Below are 26,129 nucleotides of genomic sequence, written 5' to 3' on the forward strand. Positions count from 1 at the left end.
AGCTAGAAGTTTAAGAACTTTAAGCTGAGGACCACCTATACATAAACATGCCACCACACCCAGCTAATTTTTGTATTTTTAGTAGAGAGGGGGTTTCCCCATGTTGGCGAAGCGGGTCTCAAACTCCTGACCTCAGGTGATCCACCTGCCTCGGCCTCCCAAAGTGTTGTGATTACAGGCGGTGCCAGGACTGTATTTCTTTTTTTCTTTTTGAGACGGAATCTTGCTTTGTCACCCAGGCTGGAGTGCAATAACGTGATCTCGGCTCACTGCAACCTCTGCCTCCCAGGTTCAAGCGATTCTCCTGCCTCAGCCTCCAGAGTAGCTTGGACTACAGGTGCGCACCACCACACCGGCCTAATTTTTGTATTTTTGGTAGAGATGGGGTTTCACCATGTTAGCCAGGCTGGTCTCGAACTTCTGACCTCAGGTGATCCACCCGCTTTGGCCTCCCAGAGTGCTGGGATTACCGTCGTGAGCCACCGTGTTCAGCCGCAGGAGGACTGTAGATTATATCGTACTGTGTGTTGAAACTTTGCCAAGAGGCCGGGCGCGGTGGCTCAAGCCTGTAATCCCAGCACTTTGGGAGGCCGAGACGGGCGGATCACGAGGTCAGGAGATCGAGACCATCCTGGCTAACACGTTGAAACCCCGTCTCTACTAAAAAAATACAAAAAACTAGCCGGGCGAGGTGGCGGGCGCCTGTAGTCCCAGCTACTCGGGAGGCTGAGGCAGGAGAATGGCGTAAACCCGGGAGGCGGAGCTTGCAGTGAGCTGAGATCCGGCCACTGCACTCCAGCCTGGGCGACAGAGTGAGACTCTGTCTCAGAAAAAAAAAAAAAAAGAAATTTTGCCAAGAGTAGATTTTAACCTCACAAACAAACACAAAGAGGGTAGTCATTTCACAATGTGTCTGTGAAATCATGTTGCATACCCTGTATACAACCAAAAATCAATTTTTAGAAATTGGCTTCAATCGTGTATGATATATATGTATATGCACATGTATATGAGAGATTATGTATACGTATAACAAGACACATGTTTATGTATAGGTGGTCCCCAACTGAAAATGGCTCAACTCACAATTTTCTGACTTTGTGATGGGTTTATTGTAGTATTAAATACATTTTCAACGTACAATATTTTCATCTTACGATGGGTTTATCAGGACAGAGCCCTATGGTAAGTCCAGGAGCATATTTATGCATACACAGATATGTGTACATGATACATATTGATATGTATTGATGCTGTGTGTATATATTGATGCATGTGTGCTGTGTATGTATGAGGCAAATCTGCGCATGTCTGTGTACATGGTAAATATTTATGTCCGTCTGTGCGTGTCATAGACATAGAACAGGTGGGGTGTAAACAGACAGGCTGGGCCTAGCTGCTCCTTTCCCGCCTCACTCACTCGAGTCTGGCACCAGATTGGCCGCTCCCAGGCTGCTCCGGGTGCCGGCCCCTGCACCCCACCCTGCACCACGCACCCTGCCCTGCACCCCACCCCGACCCACGCCTCGCACTCCGCCTTCCCTGTATCCCGCCCCCCACCCAAAACCTCCCTCCCCCCGCCGCGCCCCCCGCCGCGCCCCCCGCCGCGCCCCCCGCCGCGCCCCCCGCCGCGCCCCCCGCCGCGCCCCCGCCGCGCCCCCCGCCGCGCCCCCCGCCGCGCCCCCCGCCGCGCCCCTCTCCGCACGCACCAGGCCCTGCCCACTCCGCCGCGTGCCCAGGTCACCGCCCTCCTCCCCAGGCTCCAGCGCGCCTTGCGGGGCCGCGCACGCTGGCGGAGCCGCCGGGAAGAGCGCCGTGCCGTCGATGGCGGACGCGCGCACGTCTGCAGGGCCGCGCACGCAGTGACGGCTGACCGCCATCTTCCCTCCCGAGGCGGCAGTTCCAGGTGCAAGCGCCGGGTTTGCTGCCCGCTAGGCGCCCCTGCAGCGGCCGGAGCAGTGGCCGGCGTGGATGAGGGGCAGGCAAGGCAGGGCCGCCCCTCCAGTGTTGCCGCCCCTCCCGCCCCAGGGCAGGGCTGGGAGGGTACAGCCCGGGGGCGGGCTCGGGTCGCCTCCCGGCCGCCGCGTCTTCGCTGCCCTGGGCCGGGCGGGCGGGCGCCGAGAGCCTCCCAGCCCGCCCCGTGCCCCGCCCGCCCGGCTGCTTCCGCGGCGGCGGCGTCCGCACATGGGCTAGGCTGCCAGGATGTTCAGCTTCGAAGGCGACTTCAAGACGCGGCCCAAGGTGTCTCTTGGCGGCGCGAGCAGGAAGGTGAGGGCTGGGTTGGCGGGGCTCCCTCGGCTCGGGACCTGCGCGGCCGGGGCTCGAGGCTGGACTCGGGGCCTCCCTGGCCGGGACTCGGGGCTTCCTCGCCGGATCTCGGGCCAGCCCCAGCAAGGACTCGGGGTTGGACTCGGGGCGGAGACCTGGGGCCAGGACTCTGGCTGGGACTTAGGGCTGGACTCGGGGCCTCCCTGGCTGGAACTCGAGGCCGCGCCCGTGGGGGTCTTGCCTGTCCGCTGCGCTTCGGGACCCGGGCGCGCTGGCCGTGGCTCCTTTCCATGCAGGCAGCCGGTGAACCCTGGCACGCTTTGTGCCACCCAAGGTGAACTTACCCTTTCTGGGTGTTTCCTTTCAGAAATGGGGCTTTCCGTGCTCGCTCCCGCATGGCATCAGGGAGTGGTTGCTTTTCGAATGCCACCTGAAGGGCGTTTTCGGTTGTGGAAGGTGAACGGCACGCATTTGCTGATGTCGATAATCTCGGCGGAGGTGGAGGCAGAACGCCTCATGAATAGCCACGTGTTTGAATCCAAGACCAGGGCAGTTATTCGCTACCGGCCTCCCGTAACTGTGGAGAGACTCCGGACTTGTATCTGTTGTGATAGGCCATAAGTTGTTCGCATGGTAATTGTTTAGGATAAGGGTAGGCAAACCATGACGCTGCTGTTCTAGTCTAGAATTTCCAGCTGTCTGTCCCTGAAGATGGGCATCGGTTGGTTCACTGGAACCGCTAAGTCTTTGAATGCTGTGTGGTCTTCCTCCCGCCCCTCCCTTCCCACCCCTTCCCATCATTTCTGAAATGTTCTTTAAATTGCTTCACCTAGTTTTTCTTGTTTGTCAGTATATTCTGTATATCACAACCACCAGGTAGGCGCGTAACGCGGAGTGGATGCTGGCAGGCCAAGGAGGAACTGCTGTTAAGATTGTGCTGTGGTGCTGTGTTTGGTAGTTTCTGAGGGTAGAAGGGAACCTGGGTAAAGAGTTGGGAGAGAAGTGTGCTGATCCTTTTTAAGCTTTGAGGTTTGTGTAATGGTGATTGCTTGCAAGTCGCTGTGCTACAGAACTAAGTACTGTTCGGTTACAGGGTGGGCGTGGTAGCACCTAGGGGCTTCCACGTTAATGAAAATTTCTTAAGAGATCAAAGGATTTCTCCAGTTAGAAGAGACTTCCGAGAATCTCTGGACCAAATCTCCTTGCTTTCAAGTTGTGAAGGTGAGCTGCAGAGCATTTGAACGAGTGCGCATTCGCACAGCAAGCTAGTGGCAGACCACCTGAGACTCCATGTCATTTTCACAGCGCCGCGCGGCCTCTGTTGCAGGCAGGAACACCCCACGGGCCATGGATGTTGGTCCCTATTCACCAAGAAGTGCATCTCTGCTCTGAGGGAGTGAGGTTTCTTATCTGTTGATCAGAATCTCGAGGGAAGATACCCTGAGCTGTGTGAAACAGTCGCCCCTTTAAAAACAAAACACTTTTTATTGGGGTATAACGTAAGATACAGTCAGGTTCACAAGCACTAAGGAGATCCTTGTGCAAGTGAAATTGAAGAGGAAGGGCGTGAGGGAAGCTGGGTAGGGAAGGGAAAGGCGTCTCAGCTGGAGGCTAGCTTTAGCCCCATCTCGCCAGGAGCTTGCCACAATTGGCCCTAATTGCGGCAGAGGGGCTGGTGGCTGCCCCCCCCACCCCAGGATGAGGGTGGGAGTGTGGCACTGCTGACCCTGAGCCGAGGGCCATTATTCTGGGAGAGAGTGGCAGTAAAGAGTCCTTAGTAGGAACTGGCAGCAGCTGGGGCATGGGTGCCCTGGCCTGGTTAAGGTATCTGGGTGGGGACCCAGCTGTATGTACAGCTTGAAGGATTTTTGCATATGGACACTCTCCTGTAGATGGAATACCGCTCACATCAAAGGAGGACCATTTCCAGCATTCCAGAGGCTCCCTTGCGCTCTCACCCTTTAATTACAGTCATGTGTGACTTAAAGAGGGGGACACTGTCACTAGGCCAATTGGTTGTTGTGGGACCATCAGAGTGCACTTAACACACACCTAGATGGTGTTGCCTGCTACACACCTAGCGGCTTGGTACAGCCAGTTGCTCCTCTGCTACACACCTGGACAGCGTGTTTCTGTACTGAATACTGTAGGCAACTCTTAATGCAATAGTGAATATTTGTGCATCCAAACATAGATACAGTAAAAATACAAATTATAATCTTATGGTACCACGGTGTATATGTGGTCTGTTGTTGACAGACCGAAAGGTCATTATGCCGGGTATGTCTGTATTCCAGCCCCACAAAGGTGACTGTCCTCCTGACCTCTGTTACTGTAGTAGCGTTACCTGTTGAACTTCCGGGTCATGGAGCCACTCGCCACTTGTCCTTTGTGCCTGGCTTCTTTGGCTCGGCTTCTGTCTTAGAGGCAGATTCCATCTGCCTCAGTGCACGGCATTGCCCTTTGTGTGAACGCACCATGGTTTATTCTATTTTCTTACAGGCATTTGGCGTGTGTGCCTTTTGGTGCACCTAATATTCTTGTGCTGGGTCCTAGGTTAAATGTATGTTCAGCTGTTGTGCACACCACTGCCACAGTTTCCCCACGTCGCATGTCTACAGCATCTGAAGGTGTCCAGGTTTCCACATCTTTGCCAACACTTGATATTGCAAGCCCTTTTATTTTAGTGAGGATGTAGTTTCTTTGTGGTTTTAATTTTGTTTCCTGACAGCTAATTATGTTGAGCACCTACATATGCTTATTTTCCTGAATTCTCTTTGACTGCTGCATAAGTCCCTTCCCTTGTTGGAAAAGTGAGAAGTTATAGTTACTCTTTTCTCATGTCTTAAATTATTATTTGAAATCTTCCCTTTCTGGAGCTTAGTGGAAAATGGAGTAGTTACTATCTTTTGAATAACTTTTTTCTTTTTTCAAGTTAAATACTTTTAGTACTTATTATTTGTATAGATCTCTGTACAACAAGCCTGGCTTGAAGAAGTTTATAATCTTGCTGGGCAGATAAGACTTAAGCAATTAAAAATTAAATAACAATAGAGAGTAATTGCTACATTCTAAATTTCCCTTGATCCTGATTCAGAAAAAATAAAGTTGTTTGGAGCTTAGTCCTGAGGGATGGGTGTAATTAGGATGGGTGGAAGACAAGAAGGCATTCCAGGTTTGTGGAGTAGGGGGTGTGTGGAGTAGATGTAGATTGGATTCCATTGATTCAAAGTCACTTTGGGGAGCTGCATATTGATTACACATGGACATAGAGATGGGGACGATAGACACCAGGGACTACTAGAGGAGGAAAAAGAGGGACAGGGAAAAGGGCTGGGGAACTACCTGTTGGTTACTAGACTCTCCCCTGGGTGATGGGGTCCTTCGTACCCCAAACCTCAGCGTCGTGCAGTATATTCTTGTAACAAACCTGCATAGGTACCCCCTGAATCTAAAATAAAAGTTGAATTTTTGTTTTGTTTTGTTTTTTTTTGAAACGGAGTTTCGCTCATGCTGGAGTGCAGTGTTGCCCAGGCTGGAGTGCAATGGCTGGATCTCAGCTCACTGCAAACCTCCGCCTCCTGGGTTCAAATGTTTCTCCTGCCCCAGCCTCCCGAGTAGCTGGGTTTACAGGCATGTGCCACCACGCCCGGCTAATTTTGTATTTTTAGTAGAGATGGGGTTTCTCCATGTTGGTCAGGCTGGCCCTGACCTCAGGTGATCCGCCTGCCTCGGCCTCCCAAAGTGCTGTGATTACAGGTGTGAGCCACCATGCTCAGCCTGAAATTTAATTTGCTCTGTCGCCCAGGCTGGAGTGCAGTGGCCGGATCTCAGCTCACTGCAAGCTCCGCCTCCCGGGTTCACGCTATTCTCCTGCCTCAGCCTCCGGAGTAGCTGGGACTACAGGCGCCCGCCACCTCGCCCGGCTAGTTTTTTTTTTTTTTTTTTGTATTTTTTAGTAGAGACGGGGTTTCACCGTGTTAGCCAGGATGGTCTCGATCTCCTGACCTCGTGATCTGCCCGTCTCGGCCTCCCAAAGTGCTGGGATTACAGGCTTGAGCCACCGCGCCCGGCTGAAATTTAATTTTTTTTAAGTCACACTGATTTCTGCCTTTAAATATTTCTGACATCAGGATACACACTGATAGCATGATACAGTTTAATTGGTGGTATGTTTTTCTTGGTAGTGTATAGAAGAATATCTTGGGGTCATCTGATTTTAGGTACAGAAATGGACTAAAACTGGCTTAGTAGGCAAAACAAAAAGAAACAAAAACAAGTTTATGAAAGGATACGTGTGTCTGACAGAATAGAAAGGTCGGAAACACCAGATAGCAGGTATCACCACCACAGGCGTCGCTTGTCCTTCTCCGGGAGCCGGGTGCACTCCCTTCTTTGTCTCCTTCATTCCTGGCTCTGCAGACTGGCTTTCTCCATTTCACACACATGGTTTCCTAGCTTAAGGGTCAAGAAAGTTTGATCATAATTACTAATTTTCAGGAGAGGACAGTCTGATTGGCCTGGGTCATGTTTCCAGCTGATAAGCGCAGTCTGAGGGGGCTTGGAGGCTGGGTTCAAATGGAGCAGTCTAGGTGCACCTGTGAGTGGGGGTAGATTCTTCAAGAGGCAGGGAGTGGTTGTTGACTGAATGCCTGGGTTCCTGTGGGACAGACACAGGAAGCAGTCTGGGCTAGAGATGCAGATTTGGGGGTTATCAACAGACTGGTGGCTTAGAACACAGTTCCCGAAGAGGGCTTGGAGTTTGGGACAGGGTGGGACTCGTGAGGTACTGCAACATTTAATACGTGTGGGGGTGGGGGCAGGGCTTACAAAAGAGTCACACCTCCTAGAGTGGAGGACAGCGGTGTCCGTTGAGTGAATCTCAAGGAGGGAGGAGTGACAGGCAGTGCCAAGTGCTGCACAGACACAGGGTCCACTGACGGCGGAGTTGGGAAGAATTGGGTGATTTGAGCATATTCTGTAGGGTAGTCAGAGTTGGAAGTCAAGAGCATAGCACATTGAAGAGCAGATGGAAAGTCAGAAACAGGGCCAACCACAGGCCGGATGCTGTGGCACATGCCTGTAATCCGCCACACCGAAGCCTGAGGCGGGAGGATCGCTGGCGTGCGGGAGTTCAAGGCCGCAGTGAGCTGTGATCATGCCATAGCACCCCAGCCTAGGCAACACAGCATGACCCCATCTCTTAAAAAATAAGGCAGGGGCGAGGCAACAGGGTAGACCTTTTTTGAAAAGAACCAGAAGATTGGATGATAAAGGGAAATTCGGGGTCTCGGGAAGAGTTTTGTTTGTTTTGGGGGACGGGGGAAACAAGTTTATAGACTGGGAAGTGGGGACGTTAAAAATGTAGGGAAGACAGAGTGGCATAACTTTCAGAGTCTTGGAGAATACCCAAGAGTGGGGAGAACTGAGTGTGAGCAGGCAATGGGAAGGATTTTGAGACTGAAAGAAGCTAGGGATGGATATGGATATAGAAAAGTTTGTAGACCAGAGGAACTGAAAATTTGTAACTTTTCGTAGATAGTTCTGACAATAGTGGGAGTAGAATTAAGATCACTTTAATGTTTGCCCAGTGCTTTTTTTTAAAAAAAAAAGATAGGTTATTTTTTAGAGCACTTTGAGGTTTACAGTCAAGCAGAGGGTAGGGTTCCCGTATGCCTCGTCTCCCTCACCTCACTTTCCTCTGTTACTAGCATCTGGCATTAATGTGGATCGTTGGTTACAATGGAGAAACCAATGTTGATGTGTTATTATTCATTGAAGTCCATAGTGTACATTCAGGTTCACACTGTGTGTTGTGCCTTGTGTAGGTTTTGACGAATATATGATGACATGTATCTACCCTTACAGCATTATGTAGAAAAGTGTCATTGCCCTAGAAATCCTCAGTGCTGGCCAAGTGCGGTGGCTCACGCCTGTAATCCCAGCACTTTAGGAGGCCGAGGCAGGCAGTCAGGAGTTTGAGACCAGCCTGGCCAACGTGGTGAAACCCCGTCTCTACTAAAAATACAAAAAATTAGTTGGGCATGGGAGGCTGAGGCAGGAGAATTGCTTGAGTCCCAGAGGTGGAGGTTGCAGTGAGCCTGGATTGTGCCACTGCATTCCAGCCTGCGTGGCAGAGCATGACTCTGTCTCCAAAAAGAAAAAAGAAAAAAGAAGGAGGCCTGGCACTTTGGAAGGCCAAGGACGGTGGATCACCTGGAGTCAAGAGTTAGAGACTAGCCTGGCCAACATGGTGAAACTCTTGTCTCTACTAAAAATAGAAAAATTAGCTGGGCATGGTGGCAGGTGCCTGTAATCCCAGCTACTCAGGAGGCTGAGGCAGGAGAATTGCTTGAACCCGAGAGGCAGAGATTGCAGTGAGCAGAAATTGCGCCATTGCACTCCAGCCTAGGCGACAAGAGTGACACTCTTTTAAAAAAGAAAGAAATCCTCATTGCTCTCATATTCATCCGTCCCTCCCATCCCTGTAACACCTGGCAGCCACTGATCTTTTTACTGTTTCTACTCTAGCCTCTTCCACGATGTCATATAGTTGGAATCATACACTATATAATCTTTTCATATTGGTTTCTTTCACTTAGTAATATGCATTTAAGGCTCTTTTCATGGCTTGACAGCTCATTTCTTTTTACTTTATTTTTTATCAATTAATAGGCTTTTTTTTTTTTAGAGTGGTTTAAGGTTTACAGAATAATTGATGGGAAACTATAGAGTCCTCAAAACCTCCTCTCAGCTGTACGCTGTTTCCTTTGTTATTTACATCTTGTATCTGTGTGGTACATATGTGACATTGGATAACTATTGAATTTTAATGAAGTCCAACTCGCCAGTGTTTTTTTCATGGATCTTGCTTCTGGCATTGTATCTGAAAAGTCATTATCAAAGCCAAGGTAACCTAAATTTTCTCATATATTCTAGTAGTTTTATAATTTTGTATTTTACATTTAGGTCTCTGATACATTTTGAGTTAATTTTTGTGGAGGGTATAAAATCTGTGTCTAGATTTTTAATTTTTGAAGTTTTTTTGTTTGTGGATGTCCAGTTAGCACCATTTCTGAAAAGACATTCCCCAACTCCATTGAATGCCTGCCTTTGCTCCTTTGTCAAAGATCAGTTGACTATATTTTTATGGATCTATTTCTCTTTTGTTTTTTTGAGACGGAGTCTCGCTGTGTCTCCCAGGCTGGAGTGCAGTGGCGCAATCTCGGCTCACTGCAACCTCTGCCTCCTGGGGTCAAGGAATGCTCCGGCCTCAGCCTCCCGAGTAGCTAGGATTACAGGTGTGCACCATCACACCTGGCTACTTTTTGTAGTTTTAGTAGAGACGAGGTTTCACCATGTTGGTCAGGCTGGTCTCGAACTCCTGACCTCGTAATCTGCCCATTTCGGCGTCCCAAAGTGCTGGGATTACAGGCATGAGCCCCCATGTCTGGCCTTTATGGGTCCATTTCTAAACTCTGTTATGGCTTTATTCTCTCCTCTACTGATCTCTCTCTCTTTTGTCAATACCATACCATCTTGATTACTGTAGATTTATAGTAAAGTATAATACTTAGTGTATGTACTAACCTTTTTAAAATTTGAGACGGAGTCTCCTGTTGTCCAGGCTGGAGTGCAGTGGTATGATCTTGGCTCACTGCATCCTCTGCCTTCTGGGTTCAAGTGATTCTTCTACCTCAGCATCCTGAGTAGCTGGGATTATGGGCATGTGCCACCATACCTGGCTAATTTTTGTATTTTTAGTAGAAACCAGATTTTACCATGTTGGCCAGGCTGGTCTTGAACTCCTGACCTGAAGTGATCTGCCTGCCTCAGCCTCCCAAAGTGCTGGGGTTACAGGCGTGAGCCACTGCGCCCAACCATAGGCAGCATTGAAGTCTGGTAGTGTGAGTCCTTCGACTTCCTTCTTCTTTAGTACTGTGTTGGCTCTTCTGGATCTTTTGCCTCTCCGTAAGAGGCAGTTTGTTGATATTCACACACACACACACACACACACACACACACACACACACACAACCTATTGGAATTTTGATTGGGATTGCGTTGAATTGGTAGATGAAGTTGGGAAGAACTAAAATCTTGACAGTGTTGAGCCTTCCTATCCATGAATATGGAATATCTCTTAATTTGTTTAGTTCTTTTCTTTCTTTCATTGGTTATATAATTTTCCTTATATATACCTTATACATGTTTTGTTAGATTTATACCTAAGTGTTTATTTTTGGGAGGTGCTAAGGTGAATGGTGGTGGTTCAGTTTCAAATTCCAGTTCATTGCTTATTGGTAGAGAAGCAGTTGACTTTCATGTATATTCACCTTATGTCCTGAAATCTTACTATAACCACTTCTTAGTTCCAGGAGGGGTTTTTTGGTTGATCTTTGGAATTTTCTGCACAGATAATCATTTCATTTGCAGCCAAAGACAGTTTTATTTCTTCCTTTCTGATCTGTATGCCTTTTTTTTTTTTCTTTTTTCTTTTCTAAGACCATCAGAAAGCAATGCATTTTATTGTCTTTCTGCATTAGGTAGGATTATAGTTGAAAAGGAGTGGTGAAAACTTGCCTTGTTCTCAATCTTAGTGGGGAAGCTTTGAGTTTCTCATCATTAAGTATGATATTTGGTGGGTTTTTTGGTAGATATTCTTTATCATATTGGGGAAATTCCCCTCTATTCCTAGTTTGCAGAGTTTTTATCATGAATGAATGTTGGGTTTTGTCAGATGCTTTTTCTGTATCTGTTCATGTTACGTGTGATTTTCCTTCTGCAGCCTGTGGGTATGACGGATCACATTAAGTCGTTTTAGAACACTGAGCCTGTCTTGCATATCTGGGATAAACCCCGTCTGACTGTGATGCGTAATTCTTTGTGTACATTGTTAGATTGAGCTTGTTGACATTTCCTTCAGGATTTTTGCATCTGTTTTGATAAGGGACATCAGTTTGTGGTGTTTTTGTGATGTCTTTGTCTGGTTTGGTATTAGGGTGTTACTGGCCTTATGGAATGAGGATACTCTAGGGCCTACCAAAACCAATTACTGTAGTTTTTTTTGTTTGTTTTGTTTTGTGTTTTTTTTGAGACAGTCTCCGTCACCTAGGCTGGAGTGCCTGGAATACAGTGGTGCGATCTCATTGCCACCTCCATCTTTGTGATTGTGATGCCACCTCCATCACAATCATTCAAGTGATTCTCCTGTCTCAGCCTCCTGAGTAGCTGGGATTACAGGCGCCACCACCTTGCCCAGCTAATTTTTCTTTTATTTTTAGTAGAGATGGGGTTTTGCCATGTTGGCCATGCTGGCCTTGAACTCCTGGCCTCAAGTAGTCTGCCTGCCTCAACTTCCCAAAGTGCTGGGATATAGATGTGAGCCACTGTGCTTGACCTCGTTTACTCTAGTTTTAACTCCTCCCCTTTGATCGGTCTAGATTGTTAAGATGATAAGAACTTGATTGCGTAGTTTTGTAAAAGTGCCCTCTATTATATAATTGAAGGGATTACTTAGATTACCTAGAATATTTTAACTTAAAACATTTTATGCTATTTTGTTTTAAAAAGCATGCATGTAATGCATGTGTTAGTATAATGCTCCATATACATTGCAGTGGAACATAAAAACTTTTTCTTACAGATCTGGCATCAAATAAAGTCAATATTTTCTAAGATCAAATTAGTTCCTTTTTTTTCTTTTTCTTTTCTTTTCTTTTTTTTTCCGTTTAAGAGACAGGGCCTCACTGTGTCCCCCAGGCTGGAGTGCAGTAGCTATTCACAGGCATGATCGTAGTGCACAGCAGCCTCAAACTCCTAGTCTCCAGCGATTCTCCTGCCTCAGCCTCCTGAGGAACTGGAACTCCAGGCTTGCTACTACCCAACCCCAGACTGGCTCTGAAAATGTTGATTGACTGTCAGGACTGGTATTTATTTAGCAACACTATATTTGTTCCCTTGAATACAGTTATGCTGTATCCTTTACATATAGGAGCAGTAGACTGTAGTTCCCTGCTACAGATAAAGTCAAGAGTTCTTTTTTTTTGTTTTTTGAGGTAGAGTTTTGCTCTTGTCACCCAGGCTGGAGTGCAGTGGCGCAATCTCGGCTCACTGCAACCTCCGCCTCCCAGGTTCAAGCAGTGCTCCTGCCTCTGCCTCCCGAGTAGCTGGGATTACAGGCACCCGCCACCGCGCCCGGCTAATTTTTGTATTTTTAGTAAAGACGGGGGTTTCACCGTGTTGACCAGTCTGGTCTCGAACTCCTGACCTCAGGTGATCCACCCACCTCAGCTTCCTAAAGTGCTGGGATTACAGGCGTGAGCCACTATGCCCGGCCAGGAAATCAGCCGATTTTTAAAAATAGAAACCAAGCAGAATGGAAGGAGTGAGACTTGAGACTAATTGTCTCATTTTCTTTGGACATTAAATCTGGGCGTATAGGGAAGTGGGTAAAGTACTATACAAAATTTAAGGAGACACTGTCAGGTTCATGCACAGGCTGATTCTGCATGGCACATCCCTGAGAGTGAGTGCCTCCTTAAATTTGTGCCTTAGGCATCTGGCTTGCCTCATCATATCCCCTACTTGGCTTTGACCACTTGAATGTGTGCTGATTTTCTTGAGTTACAGTGTGAATTGCCAGCTAGGATCTTTAAAAGGTTAAAAAATAGATAGTCTCATAAGACTGTAGAATAGCCTCAAAAAAAGTTCTTGCAAAAGCTGTAAGGAGCTTCCCTCTGTGACTTTTCTTTAATTCTTCTATTATAGAATGTAGGCACCTAGGAATTTGGAAGTGGGGCATCTCATTCTTTGACTGTGACCTGTGTTGTATACTGCCTTTAAAGCAACTGCTTGCTGCATGCCCCTGTTCTCTACAGGCCTCCAAATGCCACCCTTTACCATTTGTCAGCATGAAGGAGAAGCCATGCTTTCCATAGCCCATCACCTTTGGTGGTGGTCAAATTACAGGTGGTAATGCCTGCTGCTGCTGAGGGCATACAGACACTGGGCATAACCCACCTAGGGTTGGTTATAACAGATTTATCAAGAGTCTAACAAGGCCGGGCCTGGTGGCTCACACCTGTAATCTGAGCACTTTGGGAGGTGGAGGTCAGGAGTTCCAGACCAGCCTGGCCAATGTGGTGAAACCCCATCTCTACTAAAAATACAAAAAATTAGCTGAGCGTGGTGGCACCCACCTGTAATCCCAGCTACTCGGGAGGCAGAGGCGGAAGAATCGCTTGATCCCGGCAGGCAGAGGTTGCAGTGAGCCGAGATGATACCACTGCCCTCCAGCCTGGGTGACAGGCCAAGACTCTGTCTCAAAAAAAAAAAAAAGTCTAACAAGATACGGCCCCTCTGATCCAGCAGAACAAATTTCTACATTTAGAAATGTAAAAATTTATTCTAGTAAACTAATATGCTTAGGAGAAGATGCACGGGAAAGGTGATTTTATGGCGTTACTTATAATACTGAAAAATACTGAAACAGCCTACGCGTCTAAATACGGGACATTTGTTAAATAACCGTTAATATAGCAATACAGTGAAATACTGTGCAGCCATTTAAAGTGGTCATGATGTGTATTAATGTCTATCATTAATTTATTAGCATACTTATGAACATGATTTTTTGTTAATGGGAATAAGTAGATTACAAAACAGTATTGCAGTCTGCATTTAAATTATGTTAATTTGAACAGTCAAGATAGCTACTTTCCCAGTTTCTTAATTTCCACTGAATGAAAGAAAGATACTTGTTGCTTATTGCTGTGTAATAGAGCTTAAAGCAATACATTTTTGTTACCTTGGTCAGTTCTATGGGGCAGGCATCTGGATCCACTTCGGGGCTGGCCCGTTCACAAGCCTGGAAGTTAGTGCTGGCTGTTGGCAGGAGAGTCAGTTCTCGGCCGCTTGCGGGGCTCCTTAGGGATACCGTGTCCTCATGGCAGCTGGCTTCCCGCTAAGCTGCTGACCAGACAGAGCAGGGAGGAAGGGCAAAGCCTGTGGTGACTGACCGTCTCAAAGCCTCGCACTGTGACTTTGGTCATAGTGAATTTGTCCAGCCCACTCTTGGGGTGAGGGGAGTCGGGCTCCACCTCCTGAAGGGAGGCAATAGCAAAGCGTTTGTGGAAATAATCCTAAAGCCTCCGTAGAAGGGAACTTCAGTTTTAGCTAAGTCGTAAATGTTAGCACTGCAAAACAAATATGCTATGTTTTCTGTCTCAGCCTATTAGTTAAAAACTGTGGTTTTCCTTCTTACCTCTTTCCTTCTATATCAGTAGTTATTGGCTACATAAATAACAACACAGTGAGTTAAAAAGCAAGCATTGTCAACATACATTTTGGTGAATGTGAGTTCACTCAGAGGAGATTGTGTAGCTCTTTGGAAATGTAACAAAGAAATTGGCAAACTAGGAGCAGCTTAAAAAACAAGCAAATAGAGAACTGACTTAAAATGCCATTTTTCTAGATGAGCTCTCCTGATCATGTGCTATCTTTTCATGTGAACTCTTACCTTCTCCCTTATGCTGCTTGGAAATGTTTAGGTTCCTGCATTACCCTGCCTGAAATACTATCTATTAAGCCTTTTAAGTATCTTCCTCAAAAAAGCCTAGTAGAACCATAAGGAGTAATTTGTTTGTAACAGTGCAAATTCACTGATTTAGACCATTGAGCTTTTTAATCCATTTGCTCTTGGAGAGAAGAGGGGGTATGCAGTTGGACCAAGGGGAGTCAATGATTTTGGAGTTAGTCAGTCCTTGGTTTGTCACCATGACAACCGTGGGGCAGGCGGTAGCCCTGTCATGACGGGGAGGAGAGGTGAGGGAAAGTGAGAAGCAGTGGAGCATCACAGAAGAGTGGCTGTCATCTGAGAACGCTTCTGCACAGCCTTGTACCCAGAAGTTGGTTTACCTTCTCTTCTAGTACCATGTGTGTAACCTGTTTCCAGAACCCCAAGCAAGCATCATTTTTTGTGTGCTGGACTGGGTGGGATTCTTAGGACTATTTACATATTAACATTCCTGTCACCAGTTAGAGGGACAGCATGGGCAAGGGTGTCCAGCCATGGAGACGGGTGTTCAGCTACAGGTTGTGGCCAGAATGGGGGTGGGCAAAGGGTGTGGGCAAAGTAGAAGAGAAGGCTGAAAGGAAGGTAGTCAGGGACAGAGCTGGGAGGAAGGTAATCAGGGACAGAGCTGGGGGGGCATTGTAGGCCACACTAAGGCATACTCAGGGAGGACTGGAAAGCCGCTAAAGGGTTTTAAGCACATTAATGAGACTTAGGTTTTAGAGATGCGTGGGGGGCAGTTTGGGTGTTTGATTCTAGGGAGGCAAGGCCTGAAGCCAGGGAAGTCAACGGAGAAGCACCCGCACTTGTGCCTGAAGAGCAATGAGGGCCTAAAACCTGCAGAGGGCATTTTCTTTTAAGGATGTTTGTTTCTCTTCTTATTTGTCACATTTAGATTTGGTGTGATACTCATTATTTGTTCTCCTGCAGGGCGCTTTTCTTGTATGTGCTCATTGATCTTGACTTCTGTTATGTGAGGCAGAGGTGTTAGTGTCCTGTGGAGGAAGAAATCAAGGCCCAGAGTGTCCAAATAATTTAGCAAATCCCACAACACTGCCCTGTGGTTTATCCGGATACCGTAAGGCCTCTCCCTCGTGTCTGGGCAGGTTGTCTTGCCTGCACATCTTGCTTCTGTCTTCTGCTTTACTTGTGCATTCCTGTAACTGCTTGGAAAGTTGGAGGACCACATCCTGCAGGCACTGAGAAGGTGGCTCCAACAGTCCTATATCTTTTGGAACTAATTTTTCTTACAATGCAGCTTTAACATTGTTTAATTTTTTGCCAGGCGTGGTGGCTCACGCCTGTAATCCTAGCACTTTGGGAGTCCGAGGGGGGTGGATTGCCTGAGGTCAGGAGTTTGAGACCGGCCTGGCCAACATGATGAAACCCCGTCTCTACTAAAAATACTAAAATTAGCCAGGCATGGTGGCGGGCGCCTGTAATCCCAGCTACTCGGGAGGCTGAGGCAGGAGAATGGCTTGAACCCCAGAGGAGCGGAGGTCGCAGTGAGCAGAGGTCGTACCACTTCACTTCAGCCTGGGTGAAAGAGTGGGAAAGTTTTGTTCTCAAAAACAAAACAAAATTGTTTAATTTTTTAAATATTATTTTAGAGATGTGTTAGTAGACACTAGTTTGTTGGCAGTTAGCACAGTTCACATCACATCTTGCTACTGTGAAACCCCTTTACTGCAAAAAATGAAATCGTAGAAAGTGTAACCTTGAAAAAAGAATAGTTAACTCTGGAACCAACTGTCTGTGACTTAGCTGTTCATCTTTTCTGGGCTTTTCTTTATTGGATCATGTAATGGGAAAGTCATAATTCTCTAATTTTTTTTTTTAACAGAGTCAAAGTCTCACGATGTTGTCCAGGCTGGTGTTGAACTGAGCTCAGTTGATCCTCCCACCTTGGCTTCCCCAAGTGTTGGGATTACAGGCGTGAGCCACCATGCCCAGCCGGAACATCATTATTCTTGATCATGAGAAAGCCAAACTAGATTATCACGAATCTTGCTTGCTCTAAGAATGATTACGTTTCTACTCTGCAGTCAGTGAGTGGCCTTTCTAGAAAGTGAACTTTCTGGAGGCTGAGGCAGGCAGATGCCTTGACCCCAGGACTTCCAGATCAGCCTGGGCAGCATGGTGAGATCCCGTCTATACCAAAAATACAAAAAAAAAAAAAAAAAAAAAAAAAAGTTGGGCATGGTGGTATGCACCTGTGGTTTCAGTTCCTCGGGGGGCTGAGGTGGGAGGATGGTGTGGCGGGGCGGGGCCAAGGTTGCGGTGAGCCAAGACCGCACCACTGCACTCCAGCTTGGGTGACAGAGCGAGGCCCTGTCTGGGAGAAAAAAAGTTAACTTTTTCTGGCCGGTGGCTCAAGCCTGTAATCCCAGCACTTTGGGAGGCCAAAGTGGGTGGATCACAAGGTCAGGAGTTCAGACCTGTCTGGCCAAGATGGTGAAACCCTGTCTCTACTAAAAATACAGAAATTAGCCAGGTGTAGTGGCAGGCGGCTGTAATCCTAGCTACTTGGGAGGCTGAGGCGGAGAATTGCTTGAACCCGGGAGGTGGAGGTTGCAGTGAGCCAAGATCACACCACTACACTCCAGTGTGGTGACAGATTGAGATTCTGTCTCAAATAAATAAATAAATAAATAAATAGACCTTCTAAACAGCATCCATGAAATCATCTCCCTGAACCCCCTAACTTCCCACTATTATTTTCTCAGTATCCTTTCAGAACAAGTCTAAACATAAACATGTCCTCCCCTCTCATTTGCAGTTAAAATGAGAGATCATATTGCTTTTTCACCTCAACAAAATGTCTTTAGTGATTCCATATCAGCATTTTTATATTTGTTATTTTTGTGGTATATAATATTCCATAGCATAGTTTATATCATACTTAATATAACCACTTTCCTATCAATGGATACATATAAATTGTCTTTAGAGTTTTGCTATTAAAATAGTGCCTTATTTACGACACAATTCTGAGGTAAGAAAAGAAAGTCTCTTGGTGTATATTGTGGTATTTAAATGATCGCATTTTGCATTGGATACTTCATTTTTTCTCTAGTCAAGTGAAGCAGGAGTGGAGAAGGAACAAAGAAATCTGTAACTGGTTGTAGTCAGTTAGACTTTATTTTTAGAAATGAGCTCTTATGATTATAAAATAATATTGATAATTGGAAATGTAGGATATACTGAAATGTATTTAACAATTGCCTATTGGAACCCTACCCATCCCTTAGAAATGAAATGCTGTTAATGCATAGTCAGTTTTTTCCCCATCTTTGTGATGGTAAATGGTCAAATATTTTCCTAGCATTTTAAAAAATTTCTTTAGAATTTGCATCATTTTATGCATTGTTTTATAAATATGATTTCTAGTGGCTTATGATGATGCACCTTTAAGTATGTTTTGCGTATGTGAAATTGGTGATTCTCATATTTTCATAGAGGTTCTTATTTCATGTAGGTCTGCAAAAAGGAACCCCACCCCCCCCCACACACGGTAGCTTATGCATTATTCACAAATGTTAACTTTTAACATTTTCGTTTACTCAAAGTCAGTGTTCTTTGAAGTGCATAAAATAGCTAGCATTGTGTTAGTGCCTGAGAGCCAGAAAATACTGAACTGAAACGGATGTGAAGCTGATAATACTGTGTAAATGGAGTAAATTGTTAATGGAAGATAAGCCAAATAGATGAAACAAAAACCTCACAGTGTTTTTTTTTTTTTTAAATCAAGATATTTACAAACGTGCTAACAATCGTTCTATAAATGCTCAGTGATTAATTTGGGCATGTTGTCTTTTGGAAGTTACTTAAATTTACTTTGACATTCACTCTAGTTTTTTAACATAAAAATTTTAATGAAATCTGATTGAAACTATGTATGCTTTACTATTTCAAATAAAGAATAAACTTTGTTACCACTAAATTTATTTAGTGAAGAAAGCATTTTCCCCCCATTTAAAATCATTTAGTGAAGAAAGCATTTTCCCCACATTAAAAAAAAAACAAAACGAAAAGAAAAGAAAATCACCTTGGTAAATGGCGTTTGTAAAGTTTGATCATATTTCATGTTCAGAGAAGATAAGGATAGTGCCTAAAGCTGCACGGCACCCAGAGCAGTTGGCTGTGCTCACTGTGGATTTCACGTTGGTGGGTAGTTAACAGCAGGGAGCGTGCACGCTGTCAGGACGACGGCCTTGGTTGTTTCAGAGACCCTGCAGGTGTTTGATGGACCTTGTCTGTAACTGCTACTAGGCATCCCTATGGGTTCTACATCTGCGTAATTTAAAAGATAAGAATGTTTTCAGCTATGAGTACAATAAATTGAAATAAAAAACTTGTTTATCAATAGGAAGTTTAGTCCTTTGTTAAAATCTAAATGTGCTTTCTCCTGATACCTTACTTGCCCCTTTCCTCCCAGCCACTTAGTGATGAACTTATTCCTCATTATATTGAGCTGTTTTTAGAACTTGTTCTCATATTACTTTGTTACTACTTTTAGAAAGTGAGAAAATATTATAAGTACATGGGTAATCATTCAAATGGGAATATGAAAGATCAAATAAAATACTAGAACTTTTCTTGCCTTTCACCTCCACTCCTCACACCCCCAGTTCTTTTTTTTTTTTTGAAACAGAGAGTCCTGCTCTGTTGCCTGGGCTGGAGTGCAATGGTATGATCTCGGCTCACTGCAACCTCTACCTCCCAGGTTGAAGCGATTCTTGTGCCTCAGCCTTTCGAGTAGCTGGGACTACAGGCGCACGTTACCACCCCTGGCTAATTTGTGTATTTTTCATGGGGACGGGGTTTCACTACGTTGGCTGGGCTGGTTTTGAACTCCTAATCTCAAGTGATCCACTGCCCTGGCCTCCCAAACTGCTTGCATTATAGGCATGATGAGCCACTGTGTCCGGCCCCAATTCTTTAATCCTTAAATTCACACTCTATTTTGGGATTTTTACACATCCTGTCAGAGCTGTTCTCTACACATATAATCATATACGTGTGTAAATTCCCTTCTTTTTGAAAAAACACAAGCTAGAGCATATTGAACAGATTGTTGTACTTCTGTCCCCCTTAACAGAACATCTCGGAGACAGTTCCTGATCAGTAGATAGATCTGCCACATTCCTTTAAAGAGCTATGTGATACTCCATGTAGTGAATGCCCTGTAATTTATTCAGCAGCCAAAAAAATAGAGCCGACTCCGGTGGGTTATTAATGTGGTCCTTATGATATGTGAAGACAGCCCTATTTATAGTTAGTGTCTTCAGTTATAAGACAGTCTTCATCATTCGACTTTTTTTTTTTTTTTTTTTTTTGAGACGGAGTCTCGCTCTGTCACCCAAGCTGGAGTGCACTGGCCAGATCTCAGCTCACTGCAAGCTCCGCCTCCTGGGTTCACGCCATTCTCCTGCCTCAGCCTCCCGAGTAGCTGGGACTACAGGTGCCCGCCACCTCGCCCGGCTAGTTTTTTGTATTTTTTAGTAGAGACGGGGTTTCACCGTGTTAGCCAGGCTGGTCTCGATCTCCTGACCTCGTGATCCGCCCGTCTCGGCCTCCCAAAGTGCTGGGATTACAGGCTTGAGCCACCGCGCCCGGCCCATCATTCGACTTTTAAAAGCTCATGTCAGGCCCAGCTGGTAGGAGGAAAAAATAAAGGTGTAGGCATGATCCTAATTCACAATTATGAATATCAGCATGTGGCTCACACTAGTGTCAGCTTCTGAAAGTGAAATTTCAGCATGCTATTAAAAATAAACCTGCAACAATACATTAAAAAATTTAGCATACAGAAATCCATGCTAGTGATATGGATGGTAATAGGCCATGCTATGTATATAATCCTAAGCTGGAGCTACTGAATTCTTGAGAAATTTGAGTACATTAAGAATTAAAACTTTGGCCGGGCGTGGTGGCTCAAGCCTGTAATCCCAGCACTTTGGGAGGCCGAGACGGGTGGATCACGAGGTCAGGAGATCAAGACTATCCTGGCTAACACGGTGAAACCCCGTCTCTACTAAAAAATACAAAAAAAAAAAAACTAGCCGGGCGTGGTGGCGGGCGCCTGTAGTCCCAGCTACTCGGGAGGCTGAGGCAGGAGAATGGCGTGAACCCGGGAGGCGGAGCTTGCAGTGAGCTGAAGTGAGCTGAGATCTGGCCACTGCACTCCAGCCCGGGCGGCAGAGCGAGACTCCATCTCAAAAAAAAAAAAAAAAAAAAGAAAAGAAAACTTTGTACACAGAAAAATATAACCAAGGTTAAAGACAGTGACGAAGGGAATATTTGTAGCATCATGAAAATGATTTTTTGTAAAACAATACGAAAAGATCAATGAAATGGAAAAATTAAATGGTTCAAACTGCATAGGGAAATAAAAATATCCTTTAAACATGAGAACTTTAGCCTTATTTAAAAAAAATACAATTAGTACTACAGTGAAATAAGGCTTTGTGCCTATCTACTTGGCAAACATAAAAAGTTAGATGCCGCACTGTGCAGGTGAAGACAAGGGACAACAGTCACTTTTCATACCTTGACATGATCTCCTTGGAGGACAATTTGGAAATATTTATTAAAATTCAAAATGCACATAGCCTTTGACCTGGCAGTTTTATTTCTGGAAATTTAACCTACAGACATTACTGACACATTTGCAAGGATATCTACTACAGTTTTATTTAATTTAGCCAAAAACTGAAAACAACCTAAATGACCTTTAAGATATAACATGGTGGCTGGCCGTGGTGGTTCATGCCTGTAATTTTAGCACTTTGGGAGGCCGAGGTGGGTGGATCACCTGAGGTCAACAGTTTTGAGACCAGCCTGGCCAACGTGGTGAAACCTGGTCTGTACTTTAAAAAACAACACAGAAATTAGCCAGGCATGGTGGTGGAAGCCTGTAATCCCAGCTGCTTGGAGGCTGAGGCCGGAGAATTGCTTGAACCTGGGAGGCGGAGGTTGCAGTGAGCCGAGATCGTGCCACTGTACTCTAGCCTGGGCAACAGATATATATGTGTGTGTGTGTGTGTGTGTGTGTGTGTGTGTGTATAGAGAGAGAGAGAGATAAACATGGTGAGACCTAATGTCTACCTCTTTTTTCCTTTTTTTTTTTTTGTAAAGAAAGTCTTGTTTCATGGCCTAGGCTGGTCTTGAACTCTTGGCTTCCAGTGATCCTACTACCTTGGCCTCCTAAAGTGCTGGGATTACAAGTGTGAAACACTGTGCCCGGCCCTAGAGTCAGCTTTAACTTGGTGGCTGTGAAGAAAATCAAAGGAAACAGATATAATGAAGCTTTTTGAAAACCAGTTTTTCATGGACTGGCTGAGAGAGGGAACCTAATCTATTACGTGCCAAATTCCAGTGTGAAACCCTGCACTGATACTTTATTTTGAAACCATAAGCCATAGCACCCAAAACCTCTGTTCAGCTTTTGGGAACAAACAGGTTCAAAGTAGATGCACAGAGTGGCAGGACCGATATGGAGAACACTGCATCCGTGCATTGTGTTTAATCACAAAGGCTAGAGCTGCTAATTGACCAAATGGGAAGCTGCTGCCAAAGCTGTGATTAAAAGTGATGATTAGTCACAAAGCAAATAAAATAATGGACAAGATTCCTTTGTCCAATGATTTAGCTCATTGTCCATTTTTAGATAGGGACAGATACATTGAGCAGCTGTTACTTTCCTGGGGAAGACAAACTTGGTTCTGTTCGCTGGAGACCGATGAACCCACTGATATTCTGAACTCAGCTAATCCTTTGCTTTGTCAGGCATAAGCTGAATAGACAAGTCCATGGAGACATTTTTTTTTCTAGCTCATAAATTAGAAGAAATGCTTTAAAATCTTTTGTTGATTTTATGACAAGTGATGACATAGACTCCAAGTGTGTTGAATGGGAAAAGCAGAGATGGTGTCTTGGGTTAATATGAGAATTTGGTCCATTGTGCTACATCACCAGAAACTTTACCAGAACTGAAGTCTGCTCCCTTTTTGTATTGAAAACGCAGTCCTACTAGTCTCATATGCGGGGATATTAAGTCTGTTATCAATAGAGTGTGAAATCATCACTCTTGTGAAAGGCGGAGACTTAATTCTCTAGCCTTGTGAAGTTGTGGACAGTAACTACCAGCACCCACTTCTCCCTCATCCTGAAAGCTTGTAGGTAGCAGAGTCTCTCCTTGACTGTTATCTCAAGAAGAATGTCAAATCTTTGTGGAGTAAAACTTTCACCATGGCATACACATCTTGATTGTGGAGGAAAGAATTGTGAAAAACTTGAAAAAAGTATTTTGAATATAGCATTTACAAAGTTAGGAGTATTTGACACAGCAGCATGTGGGGAAAAAAGAAAAGAATAAAAAAAAACACAGAGTTAGGCTTAAACGTCTCCATGAGGGTTTTCCTAAACCAGTTGGCGGTGAATGGATCAAGACAGTCTCCCCCACCCTGTTTTATTAACATGTGAATATTACCAAGTAAGAGGACACATTGGAAAGATCAGACCGTGGATGGTTTCTTGAAGCGAAAGTTTGTTGAAGCAAAATGGCGTTTTGGTTAGGAATTCCTTTCAGAACCCAGTTCTGTCAGAGAGCATGATTAAACACCATTTGCAGCCGAGCGCGGTGACGCACGCCCATAGTCCCAGCCCGTCAGAGAGCGTGATTAAATACCATTTGCAGCCGAGCGCGGTGACGCACGCCCATAATCCCAGCCTGTCAGAGCACGTGATTAAACACCATTTGCAGCCGAGCGCGGTGACGCACGCCCATAATCCCAGCCTGTCAGAGAGCGTGATTAAATACCATTTGCAGCTGAGCGCGGTGACGCACGCCCATAATCCCAGCCTGTCAGAGAGCGTGATTAAATACCATTTGCAGCCGAGCGTGGTGACGCACGCCCATAATCCCAGCCTGTCAGAGCACGTGATTAAACACCATTTGCAGCCGAGCGCGGTGACGCACGCCCATAATCCCAGCCTGTCAGAGAGCGTGATTAAATACCATTTGCAGCTGAGCGCGGTGACGCACGCCCATAATCCCAGCCTGTCAGAGAGCGTGATTAAATACCATTTGCAGCTGAGCGCGGTGACGCACGCCCATAATCCCAGCCTGTCAGAGAACGTGATTAAACACCATTTGCAGCCGAGCGTGGTGACGCACGCCCATAATCCCAGCCTGTCAGCGTGATTAAACACCATTTGCAGCCGAGCGCGGTGACGCACGCCCATAATCCCAGCCTGTCAGAGCACGTGATTAAATACCATTTGCAGCCGAGCGCGGTGACGCACGCCTATAATCCCAGCCTGTCAGAGAGCGTGATTAAACACCATTTGCAGCCGAGCGCGGTGACGCACGCCCATAATCCCAGCACTTTGGGAGGCCGAGATGGGTGGATCTCTTGAGGTCAGGAGTTTGAGACTAACCTGACCAACGTGGTGAAACCTTGTCTCTACTAAAAATACAGAAACTTAGCCAAACGTGGTGGCACATGCCTGTAATCTTGGGGGTGGAGGTTGCAGTGAGCCAAGATCGCCCCACTGCACTTCAGCCTGGGCCAGAGCGAGACTCTGTCTCCAAAATAATAAATAAATACCATATGCCTGCCTGATCTAATTACAGACATGTAAATTAGAATTCTTTGGTTAATATCAAAATTAAAAAATAAAACTGTCTAATAGAGCCTCATCTTCCTCTTAAACTAAGCAGCATAGTGTCTCGTATTCTTTTATTGTGATTATAAACAATTTCTTTTACCTTGAGGAATCAAGTTTCACATAGGGCTTTTTATACAAACTTACTAGATTTTTATGTATTTTTTATGTAATTCCATGATTATTTCTTTCTTTTTTTTTTTTTTTTTTAAGAGATGGAGTTTTGTTCTGTCATCCAGACTGGAGTACAGTGGCATGATCTTGGCTCACTGCAACCTCTGCCTCCCAGGTTTGAGTGATTCTCCTGCCTCAGGCTTCCAAGTCACTGAGACTACAGGTGCACACCACCACGCCCAGCTAATTTTTGTATTTTTAGTAGCGACGGGGTTTCACCATGTTGGTCATACTGGTCTCAAACTCCTGACCTCAGGTGATCTGCCGGCCTTGGCCTCCCAAAGTACTGGGATTACATGCATGAGCCACTGCAGCAGCCACTTTCAAATTTAACTTTAAAAATACAGTTTTCATTGTATTTAATTTGGGGGGGATGCCTTCTGTTTGTGAGCAGTGATGCTGTTTTTCTATTTAGTGATGAAAGATTTCCCCTTGAGATAAATCCATTTAGGTTAAAAAAGAGTCTTTTGGCAAGACTAACACAATAGTTGATTGTATCGTTTGTATGGACCAAGTAGTAATTCATTATGCCCTTATATTTTATAACTGAGCCAGCTGATGTCTTAGTTGGTGGTGTCTGCAAGATTTCTCCGCTCTAAATTTTCTATCTTTCCCATGGTAATTGATCTATATCTTGAGAGATACTTCAAGACTAGGCAAATCCTGTTTCCCCTCAAACTTTTGCCCACTAATCTTAGCATACATTAGTAGATCTTGTTTGCAGTGTTTATTACTGTAGTGTTTGGTGATTCTGTTTTTCTCTTTCCTTCTACATTTTTAAACTGGATTCTGTGAGGAAAGGTTTTCTTTTCCCTTGTTTGTTTATTGATTTGGTTATTTATATAAGTATTGAGTCCATGGTGCGTGTATGTGCATATAATCCTATGGATTAAAATCTAATGCTATCATTATTGCATAACCTTACTGTAATCGTGAGAGTATTGGAAAAACCCAAATTGAGGGACAGCATCCAGGACATGAAAGATGAAGATAAGAACTATATAGATTGGAGGAAGATTAAGAGGAAATAGTACCTAAATATAATGTGGGGTCCTGGATAGGATTCTAGAACAGATAAACGGCGTTAGTGGGAAAATTGGTGGATTTCTAATTAAGTTTGTAGATTAGTTAACGTTACTGTATCAGTGCTAATTTCCTGTTGATAATTGTATCTGCTTAATGTAGATGCCAGTAAGACATATGGAATAAGGGAACTTGTATCATTTTTGCAGTTTTTCTTTGTCTAAAATTAGTTTTTAAAAATTACAGAATATTAAATAAACAATCATGAATCATTTTAGTTAAGTTTAAAACAATATTTTTTCTGCTGTTGGACATGTGATAAGGGTTTTTTATGTGAAATTTTCTATGATAGAAAATATCTGGAGGATTAATTTCTTTGACTTGACTTTTTTTTTTTTTTTTTTTTTGAGACACGGTC

The 26,129-nt window shown here is 45.0% G+C and overlaps 1 protein-coding gene across 1 annotated transcript in view; it reads left to right on the forward strand.

Moving 5' to 3' along the window:
- Positions 1-1,858: 1,858 nt before the first annotated feature.
- The window catches only part of UBE3C (ubiquitin protein ligase E3C), a 43,784-nt gene continuing 19,513 nt past the window's right edge, over positions 1,859-26,129 (forward strand). The window contains exon 1 of the mRNA XM_030932906.1: positions 1,859-2,268. Coding sequence (XP_030788766.1) covers positions 2,203-2,268 — 66 coding nt within the window. The 5' untranslated portion in view covers positions 1,859-2,202. The remainder of the gene's footprint in view (positions 2,269-26,129) is intronic.

This window comes from Rhinopithecus roxellana, chromosome 6 (assembly GCF_007565055.1).
Source record: "Rhinopithecus roxellana isolate Shanxi Qingling chromosome 6, ASM756505v1, whole genome shotgun sequence".
Taxonomy (NCBI): domain Eukaryota; kingdom Metazoa; phylum Chordata; class Mammalia; order Primates; family Cercopithecidae; genus Rhinopithecus; species Rhinopithecus roxellana.